Source organism: Tupaia chinensis, unplaced genomic scaffold (genome assembly GCF_000334495.1).
Source record: "Tupaia chinensis unplaced genomic scaffold, TupChi_1.0 Scaffold000335_1, whole genome shotgun sequence".
NCBI lineage: Eukaryota > Metazoa > Chordata > Mammalia > Scandentia > Tupaiidae > Tupaia > Tupaia belangeri.
Genome location: NW_006159829.1, coordinates 3186763 through 3197265, shown reverse-complemented (window position 1 = coordinate 3197265; position 10503 = coordinate 3186763). Strand labels below are relative to the sequence as shown.

The following is a 10503-nucleotide window of genomic DNA, read 5'->3' as shown; positions in this document are numbered from 1 at the left end:
TACACTACACGACTGTGTTTAGCAGCTGAAACAGACTAAGATAAGCTCCGTGTTAACATCACTCCACCAGGAAGTCTTCCCAGCTGCCCTGCCCATCCCAGGTGTCTGTGTGGGGGAGAGGGGCAGTGCCTGCTTACACGCTTCTCCTTACACTGGCACGGAAGTGTTACGCGGGGGACGCAGCCCCGTCTTACTCCTCCTCGCACCTTCTGGCTGGGCCTGGCACCCGTAGACACCGGCTCAGGAAACATTTGCTGAATGACTACATGAGCACTCTGCTGGAACCCAAAGACCAAGTTTGCTTCTCCACCTCGCCCCTCCTCATGGGGCCAGAGGAGAACGGGGTGAAGGGACCGGGCACTAGGAGACAAAGCCCGGGTGTCTGGGGTCCACGTCTGTGGTGTGTCTGAGGCTGAGGTCTGTAAGGAGCATCTGGTGAGGAGGAAGTACCTCTGCTACCTACACCTGAACTGGTCCAGAATCAAGAACCATGAGCCCTCGAGGAGCCCAGCGAATCCGGCCCTGGGAGGGCTGGCAGGGTGAGACCCTTGGGGAAGGGAAAGAACCTGATTCCCTGTGCCAGGGGCCCAGACACTTCCCCTGTCACCATGACTAGTGGGGACACTGGGGATGGCACCCAGCAACTTCCCAGACGGATGTCATGTCACGAGCCCTGGTTTAGCCACTCCGCCTGTTCAGGATAGTGACACCGTCACACGGCATCATCACGCCCCGCGCGGAGGGGTCCTTACGTACCTATGTGGTCATGCCTGGAGCTGACGCAGGGCTTGCCACACGGTAAGTCCTGGAAGTATCGATATTTATTAAATGAATATTTTATGAATAAATCAAGAAATACGTGAGTTAGGAGCATTCAGAAAAAAGAATTTAAGCAAAAAGCTTAACAAGGAAGAGGCCTGAAGCACAGAACTGAACGGTGATTATTTGCAACTGCGATTTAGAATCCTCCAGCCTCCCATGAGCTTAGCAATTGATCATTTTTAAACAGTGTTTTACATTGCTATCATAAGACGACCAGACTTATGTTCTCTGGGATCTTGGGTGGCATCCAAACATCTAGGCAAGACAGACTCAAAGGGCACAGGGTCCCTCCACAACGATGGACGACAGCCCGGCCCAGAGCCGCCAGGGTTTACCCCTGCAGGGGGCGGTAGTGCTCTCGAAGCACACCTGCCCCTCCCTCGGGCACATGCACACAGCTCTCCACCCCCCCCAATCACACACCCACGCCCACATGCCCCACAGCAGGGTCCCTCCAGGGGTGAGAGAACAGGTGATTTGGGGAGGAGTGTCTCCTGGCTCCTCTCAAAGGAAGGCTATCCATGGCCAAATCTTGACTCCCAACTACCAGCCCCAACTGGGCCTCACCGTGAGCGCATTAGCATGGAAATGAATAAAACGGCATATTTACCCAATGAAATATTAACAGCAGTCAGACTTATATTTAGCTCCAGAGTAGAATACTGATTTTTAAAGTTTTAAAAGGACGTACGTGATATGGAACCAGTTATGTCATTAAAAAAACAGAATTCTCAAAATAAGGTTTGATTGTGGGACCTGTGTACACATAATAAAAGTAACAGCGTACGTAAATGACACCATTGCCTCCACTGCCTTCCCCTACCTTGGGGAAGAAGGGAAAGGAAGAGGAAGAAAGAAGGGATAAGAAGTAGGGGAGCAGGACTCGGCTATCTTTGCTTTTGCTTATTCCTCCAATATTTTCTTTAGAAAAATTTCAAGCACAGAGTAACCCTAAAGGACTTGCCGGGGGCACCCTGCACACCCACCCAGAGATGTTACTGTGAACACCGCGCTATGCTTCCCTCCTCCCCTAAACCAGTTGTCTGCCCAGCCTTCTGCCCACCCCTCATAATGCATGCCAAAGGCCACTGCAGACATCAGGCACCAACCTCAAGCTCTTTAGTTTCCATTGTTAGTGGAGCTCAATGAGCAGATAAAGTTCTTTCCCCGTGGTAGATTGGTTTTCTTTGTTCTAGGATCTCGCTTACAGATAGACGGTCCCCAACATATAATGGTCCAACTTACACCTTTTTCAACTTCACTATGGCATGAAAGCAACATGTAATCAGTAGACACCATAGAATGTATTTTGTTTTTTTTTTGTTTCTCATTTGTTTGCTATAGGGCATGCTAGAGAGAGGGGAGAGAGAGTGAGAAATCACCCCCAGGAGAGATGGCCACACCACAATCCCTTCTCTTCTAGTCTCTTCTCGGGATTTGGAGCATGCAAGCACAAGTGCTAGCATGATTTTCAAGCTGCCGGGTCTGGGACTTGAACTGTGCAGTTGGCCACATGAAGTTCAGCACCTTAACCTCCACACCACCTGCTGACCTCACGCAATGTATTTTCAATTCTGCTCTTTTCCCAGGCTAATGATATGCGATATGATACCATCTTGCGATGTTGGCCAGCAAAAACAAGCCACAGCTCCCAGTCAGCCGTGTACCCACGAGGGTGAACAGCTAACACCGCAATATTCGGTTACCGAGTTACTGGACAATCTGCCCAGCTGTAGGCCAGCCCGAGTGTTCTGAGCACATCTACAACAGGCTAGGCTGAGCCACAATGCTCAGTGGCTTCTGTATGTAAACGCATTTTCAGCTTACAGTGTTTCCCACTGGGATGGGCTTACTGAGATGGAAATCCATTGCAAGTTGAAGAGCATCTCAAAATGGGATCATGCGGCACGTGCTCCTTTGGGTCAGGCTCTGTTCACGGAGGTTTGCCCGTGGTGCAGTGTGCTGAGTAGTCCATTCTTTTGGTGGGGTACTATTCCACTCACAGGAAAATACCAACTTTGTCCATTCTTCGGTACTGTACACCCAGGCTCTTTCTATTTTGGGGGATAGGAACATTCTTATACAGATCTCTTTGTGACTGTATTTTGTCATTTTTCTTGGGTAAAGAACTAGAGTTGGAGCAGGGCAAAGGTAAATGTAAATTTAATGTTCTTTTTTCCCCCATCTACCTTTAATCAGTATACATCTTTAGAGGATTTAATGCTAAGCAAAGCAAGCAAGACGATGAGAAATCCCCACTTAATATATACCAAATGTCTGTACTCTATGGCAGAAACTAAATTTCATCTTATAAGAAAGTGCCAGACCTTTTTCCAAAGCAACTGCACTATTTCACATTCCCACCAACAAGGCAAGAGAGTTCCAGTTGCTTCACATCCTCACCAACATTTGCTATCGTCTTCCTTATTTTAACCATTCTGATGAATGTACAGTAGTATCTCATTGTGGCTTAGACTTGTATTTCTCTTTGACTCATAATGTTAATGCTAGCTTTTTTATTTGCCAAAGCATGTAAGCACTGGCCAGAGAGAGACAGAAAGATAGAGAGAAAATGAGAAAGCACTCCCCTGGGGCATGGTCATGTGTGATTCCTTCTCTCCCATTTGTCCATCCTTTCAGGAACTAAGGCATGTAGGTACATGAGAGAGAGAAAATGAGAAAGCACTCCCCCTGGGGCATGGTCATGTATGATTCCTTCTCTCCCATTTGTCTATCCTTTCAGGAACTGAGGTATGTAGGTACATGAGCCCAGTGTGTTTCTCAAGTCACCAGGTCCAGGACTTGAAACACACAGTTAGCCATGTGGGATCCAGCACCTTAATCACCAAGCCACAAGCTGGCCCAATGTTAGCTATTTTTAAATTATTTTATTTCCTTAAAATAAAGGGGGGAGAGAGACAGAGAAAAGATCTGCAGCAAATGCAACAAAATGCTTAAATCTAGGACATAGGTATGCTAGTTCCTGAATTATCTTCTCTATATTTGAAATATATTGCAATTAAGAATAACATATTTTACCTACAATCCGCCTATAAGTGCATGCCCCTAGAACCCAAGCTGGTCTTAAAGACATAACCCAGTGGGGCTCACAGCGGCCCTGGCCCAGGACAGCATTGCCCCCAAAGCTGTTGAGCTCCCCTGCCCCAGGGGTATGCCTCATGGCCTTGGCTGGCCTCCTGACCAGCTTTCACCTCCACTCAGGTGCCCGCTGGGGAGGGTTGCCTGGGGAGGGCCCTGGAGAGGGCTCGTGGTGCCCCTCTCCACACGCCCGTGGGCTGGGCTCATGTGCAGGTGCTCTTCTGCCCAAAGTCTTAGCCTGGTCTATCGCTTTGTGGCATCAGCTCTTCAAAGAACTCCCACTGATACTGACATGCAGCCCCAAATCAATACCGAATGTCCCTGGACGCAGCCTGCTGTGGGTTTAACAGTGCACGGGCCCCGATGCCTCAGCGTCCGGGGACGCGCTGCCCAGAAGCACGTGCTGCTGCTCCCTCCGACGGCAGCGCTCGGTCTTAGAGTCTCATGCATGACTCTAATCGGGGACCTCTCCAAACCTCCCGCCCCCTGGACGGTAACCACGATACTTCTGAGAGGAAGATGAGCTGCCCGTCGGGGTCTCCCAGGGGGCAGTCTCAGCAACCGCCCACGTGGGTGAGCGAAGGCACGTGGGGACGAGGGGCACTTACCGCTGGCACTCGCCGGCGTGCAGGACGAGCTCGTCGTTGCCCCTGGCGCCGACCGTCAGCTCGTGCTCCGTGGAGTTGAAGGCGTCCAGGAGCAGGTGGCACTGCCGGGTGCTGTGGGGAGACGGAAAGTTCAGGATTTATGACAGCCGGGGGAGCAACCGCCTCTTCTCCTCCCAGGAGTCTCCACCATAGACGTGTGCGGGGATGCCGTTTACCAAAATGCCAAACGGCCTGGACACAGCGGATTACGGGCGTTCACTCTGAGCACAGCTGCGGACTCGCAAAGCAGGTCTGGCATCAGGCCCTCCTTGGTGCCAGAGCATGTGCCTGTGAACCTGCTGCGGCCATTACCAACACCTGGTCTCTGCCAGGAACTCACATGCTCCAAGCCTCAGAGGTGGGGGGGCTAGAACCCCTGACACTTAAGATAATCCATGAGCAACTCGGCACACCATGGCGTGGGATTAAGGTCCACGTCAGGATCCCCTCGACTAACGGGTCAGCAGTACCAAGCCCTGCCGGGGAAGAGCTGTCCCCAGCTGTCACACAGGACCACCCTGCTCCTCGCTGTGCTCACAGAGGCTCCCCTGCCCCGGTCTGAAAGCCCTGCTCCTTCGCTACTGCAAAGGCAGGAAGTAAGATGCTTCATGCTCGCAGCAAGGGGCAGGCCACGTCCCCGAGTGCTTGGCCACAGGACAGAGGGCGTCACTGACTCCATCCCAGGGAAAGACCAAGTCCTGAGAACCCTCGGCCTCCCTCGACCCTGACCCAGGCCCAGAAGTGCATGGAGACCCAGAAGCTCAGCTGCCATTCAGAGCCGGGGAGGACAAACACCGCGGGGAGTGGACAACACGGGGGTGCAGGAGCCCAAGGCCTGAGACCCGCGACACCACCCAGCACCTACAGCTGCCCCGCACCGCCCTCCCTCTCGTCAGCTACACGTGCAGGAGAACGAGCACGCGGCCCGGCCACGGGCTTTGCCTGTGCTCCGTACCGTTTGCCGTGTTCCCAGAGCAGCGGGCGCTCGCCTGAAACCACCACCGTGCCTGAAATGCCAAGCGTCAGGGCGAGCACGGGGCAGGTCAGCGGCGGGTGTTCGTGATCACCCCTGACAGAGAGGATAGAGAAGTCACCCCCTCCTGGGGAGCAGGTCCAAAGCTTCACATGGGGCTGTAGCAGAGGCTCAGAGACAAAGGTGCGTGCCCGGGTCCCCTGCAGCTCAGCGTGACTTGCAAATGGGCCCTTCCGGAGGGCATTCGTGTTCTCAGGCACGTTCCCAGAGTGGGAAGCGAGGCCCCGCCACTGTGAGAGGAAAGGCAGGGCAGAGGCAGGGAAGGAGGACGCACACCCACCGGCCGCTGGCCCTGTCCTCTCGCCACCGCGCCCTGTGAGGTGGTCGTTGCTAGCCCTGCTTCCACCTTCTAACCGCCACCCGAGAGAGAATGGTGCGGGGACCGGGACCCCAGACTCGGGACTAAAGTTCCCCACTTTTCCTTATGCTTGCAGCAAGGGGTAGGCCACATGGTCCGAGTGTGACCCAAACCCAAAGTCCTATGCTCTCTTTGCAGAGAAGGACACGGTACAGCACCTGTCCAGGGGTTTTCACACACACGCACACACCGGCCGGGACAGGCAGTGTCGAAAGCCACCCGTCACCTGTGCCACTTCTGTTTCCTGTGTATCTCTTGTATGCCCATCTGTGTGTGTCCGTGTGTCTGTGTGTGTGTCCTACTCCAAGGAAGGGTGGCAAGGACACATACCACACGCACATCTTCAGATGACAGGCCCACAGGGGTTGATTCAGATTTTGGGGTGGGGGTGTCTTCCCCAGAGGTTCCCCACTCGGAAAACACTCGTCAGCTCTGACAGCTGCCTACAGGAGGCCTCGTCACTCAGCTCCCCAAGAAACGAGCTTCCAAGAACGAAGATCTATCCTGCCTTTGTCAGAACTTCATGAAATCTTTAATCACAGCAAAATCTGTCATCAGAAAAGGAACTCGTAAAACATTTATCAGTGGAAGAAACTGAAGTGATTTTTAAAAGCCTAAAATAAAAGACTCAAATGTCTGTTGTTCCCCACAGACTCCAGTAGTTAGGAGATGGCCGTGAACACAGGACGCTCCCGTCCCCCTTCCTCTGAGTCACCGCGTGAGAGTGGGGGCGCCTCCTAGCGCCTCGGTCGCGCTGATGGTCGACATTCTGATGTCCTGGCGGGGCAGCGCCTCGTCAGTTACCTCCCTTCCGCTGACGGTCGACATTCTGATGTCCTGGCGGGGCAGCGCCTCGTCAGTTACCTCCTCCCCAGAAGGCAGCGGCACCCCGCGCCCACCACAGTGTCCTTTGCTGTCTATCCTTCCCATCACTTTGATCATTTTCTTCAAAGCTTGTGCTGTTTGAGCACATATCTTGCGTTGAATCTGTTTGTCCTTTGTTTTTGTTTTGTTTTGATTTTAAATTTCTAGTTCCATCTTCCTAGAATAGGGGCAAGACCAAAAAGCTCCCTGGAAGGACTGAAAGGAGCACAAATCTCAGGAGCAGGTACGTTTTCCTGCGCGAGCAGAGAGAAGGGGACCAAGGCTGGAAGGCTCGGCAGCTGGACAGGGATTTGGGGCGTCTGCAGTAAACGGGGGTGGGGGTGGAGAGGAGAAGCTGGACCTGGGGGACCTGGGCGAGGAGAGTGCTGTGTGCGAAACCACCTGGGCACAGTGCGTGTGTCTGACTTCCTCTGCCCAGAACCGAGAAGGCTGTTGATTCACAGGACACAAATCTACCGCCCCTCCTGTGCCCCAGGTACCGCCCGAAGGGCTTGGAATCCAGACGCGCACGGGAGAGAGCTCTCAGAGCTCAAGGAAATGACAGTCTCGTGAAGGGAGAGCGCTCGGAAAGGAGTGGGAGATGAAAACTTTTATATTTAAGTCTTATTTTGTAAAATCAGAAAACAGGTTCAGAAAGGTCAGTAAATAAAGGGTAGAGGCACACAAAATCAGGAACATTCCTGTAGATGAAACGATTACGAGATTAAACTTTTAAGAAAACAAATTCACAGTAGCAATGTGCTCCACCACACACAGAAGAATGTGTCTCACGAAAATGCGCAAGCTATTTACATAGAGAAGTGTGACAGTTGTGTGGAATGACATCAAAGAGACAAATAAGTGCAGAGACATGTTACGTTCAAAGATGGGAAGATGGCGTTTTCTAAAAAGTCCCTGTTTTCCAAACTGACATAAACTCAATGCGACCCAATTTAAAAAGGAGAAAAAAAACTCAAATTTTGTTTTCAGTGAAACTGGACATGCTGATCAGAAAACCTATACAGAAAGGGCCAAGAAAATGTGAAAAAAAATGATGAGGAAGATTTTTGGACAAAATGTGGCCAGTGAGACATCAAGAATTGTTACATGACTGTCACGATGAAGGAGGGGGCCAAGGCGGTGATTCGCAGATACATTAACGTTAACGGGGCGATGAGACAAGACAGCCCGGTAGTCGCTCTATGAGCGAGAGCGCGGGGTCCGACGGAGGGAGTGGCACGATTACCACGGAGCACCCAGTCACTGGGCGGAGACGGATGCTCACGCAGGCGGGCAGAACATCCCCACCACGTCACAGGCAGCCGTGCGCCCTGGACAGGCTGAACAGCTAAGTGTGAAAAACAGTGTTTTAGGGGCCAGCAACTGGCATAGCGGTTAAGGTGCTGGACTCCCAAATGGCTGGCTGCAGTTTAAGGCCCAGACCTGGTGGTCTGAAAAGCAAGCTGGGCATGTGTGTGCCCAAGATCCCAAGAGGAGAATGAAGGGAAAGGGAATCTCTAGCATGATCACCCCCAGTGGTGGTGGGGGGGCAGATTTCTCACTTTCCCTCTCTGTCTCTCTCCAGCAAGTGCATGTACCCTATGGCAAAGCGAAACAACAACAAAAGCCCAATGTTTTTAAACCTTTAGAAGAAAATATGGTAGAACACCCTGACCTTGGGACAGAGGAAGATAAAACACAAAAGACTAGAATGTTTGGCTGCATTAAAATGAAGAATTGGCACAATGAAAAACATTAAAAAACCAAAGCGAAGACAAGCTACCTGTGAAAAAAACCTATCTGCAACATTGTGAACTGACAAAACTGGAATTTAGGATTTACGCGGAACTCCCAGAAGTCAGTAAGAAAGAAATGCCCCAACAGAAAATCAAGCAAAGGACAAGTATCGCTTTGAAATACAGAAATCCCAGTGGCCATTAAACAGGAGCTGGAGTTAACGCAACTAGTGGCTAAAGAAGCAGGAACGAAAGCCCGAAGTGCTGTATTCCACACAACCTGTTGGTAATATTTCAGGTCTTCTAGGACCAAGTATTGGCCCAGATGCCGACTGACAGGAGACGGGAACTCACTCGCTTCACCAGGGGTGTCGCCTGGTACAACTTCAGAGAGCCCAAGAATATCGAGTCCAGCTGCACATGAGCTGGGCCCCTTGACCTAAGGATCCTGCTCCTAGCATCTACTTTAGATCAACTTAGAGTCTGACCCAAAGACACATTCAAAAATATCTATTGCAACATTGTTTACAAGCAAAGGAGGCTTGACTGGCTTTTAACTAAGTGTCCATCAGCTGGCAAGCAGATATGCCATAGGCATAGGTTGGTCTACCCTGGAGTGAGCAGTGAATTGAAAAGAACTCCCTTCACAATGAATCTCTAGTTAATGATGCTGAGGACAGAGGTACAGAAGACACACTGCATCACAGGCATTCACGGAAACTGAAAGTACTGTCTAAGGACTCTCCATTGCTCATAAACATTCCCGGTCAGGGAGGAGAGATGGTGTTAGGGAGGGATACACGGAGCGCTAAAAATGTATTTTTATTTCTTTAAGTTAAAAAATGAAAGCAAACATAACATACCAAAATATTAAAGTGTGACAGATCTGTGTAGATGCATTGCTATTCCTCTTGATCTTTATGTTCCTTATACTTGAAATATTTTATATTTTCTGTATTTTAAAAATTATTTTAACGGACATATTATAGTTGAACATATGTATGGGGTGCAGTGTACTCCTTAGTACAGGAATACGTGTAATGGTCTACACAGGGTAATGCGCACACCCCTCATCCTGAACGGCTGTCATTCCTCTGTGGAAGCACCTTCAGAGTGCTCTCTTAGCGCTGTTTTGAAAACGAGTGTCCAGTACAGATCTTCTGGACAATGGCTACTTGCACGGCCATGCGGCGTGCCCAGCAGGTACTTCAGACTTGGCGGTGAAGAGGATGCTGTAGAGGGAGGATTGAGTCTCAGCTTGACGGTATTAGGCACGTCAATTCTTTTCTCTGACATCTGGTTACCTCATCTGTAAAATGGGCAGAGTGCCTACCTCAAGTTATAGGAGTTAAATGAGATGGTATTTGTGAGATGTCTAGCGCATAAGTTCACAATGGAAGTGTTTTTGTCATTAGGAGGTCGCATATAAACTTTTTTCTTTTTTTCTTTTCTTTTAAATTTTTCATATATTCAGTATATACCATTACAGCATGCAAAATGAATTTTCTTAGCACGAATACACTGTGTATTAGTTCAGTTAAAGATATACACGTTATCATCAGCAGATAATTTTCCATTTTTGTGTCCCTTAAATGTTTGCTTCTTTCTTTTTTTATTTAAATTTATTTATTTACATTTGTTCACTATACATTACTGCAAACAAAATGAGATTTCGCATCCAGAATACACTGTATATTGGCTCAATCAAGCACATCAACATACGTGTTATCATCAACAAATAATTTTCCACTTCTTGTTTCCTGTATATTTGTTATTTTTGCCATTCTCGAATTCCCTCTCAACGTCTGCCATGTCCCACCCTCCTCCCACACTGTCTCTGGTATCCATGGTTGCCTTCTATGCCCCCCCCCATTTTATTTATTCGCTAACAAACTTAATTCATCTAAATACTTCCAATAGCAAGCGCAGCTGATATATACATAT

The 10503-nt window shown here is 49.9% G+C and overlaps 1 protein-coding gene across 5 annotated transcripts in view; it reads right to left on the bottom strand.

Annotated features, from left to right (window-relative positions):
• The window catches only part of TRAPPC9 (trafficking protein particle complex subunit 9), a 635544-nt gene that overhangs the window by 185255 nt on the left and 439786 nt on the right, over nucleotides 1-10503 (bottom strand). For all 5 annotated transcript variants that reach the window (XM_006152123.3, XM_006152122.3, XM_006152126.3 and 2 more), the window contains one exon: nucleotides 4530-4640. In XM_006152123.3, coding sequence (XP_006152185.1) covers nucleotides 4530-4640 — 111 coding nt within the window. The remainder of the gene's footprint in view (nucleotides 1-4529; nucleotides 4641-10503) is intronic.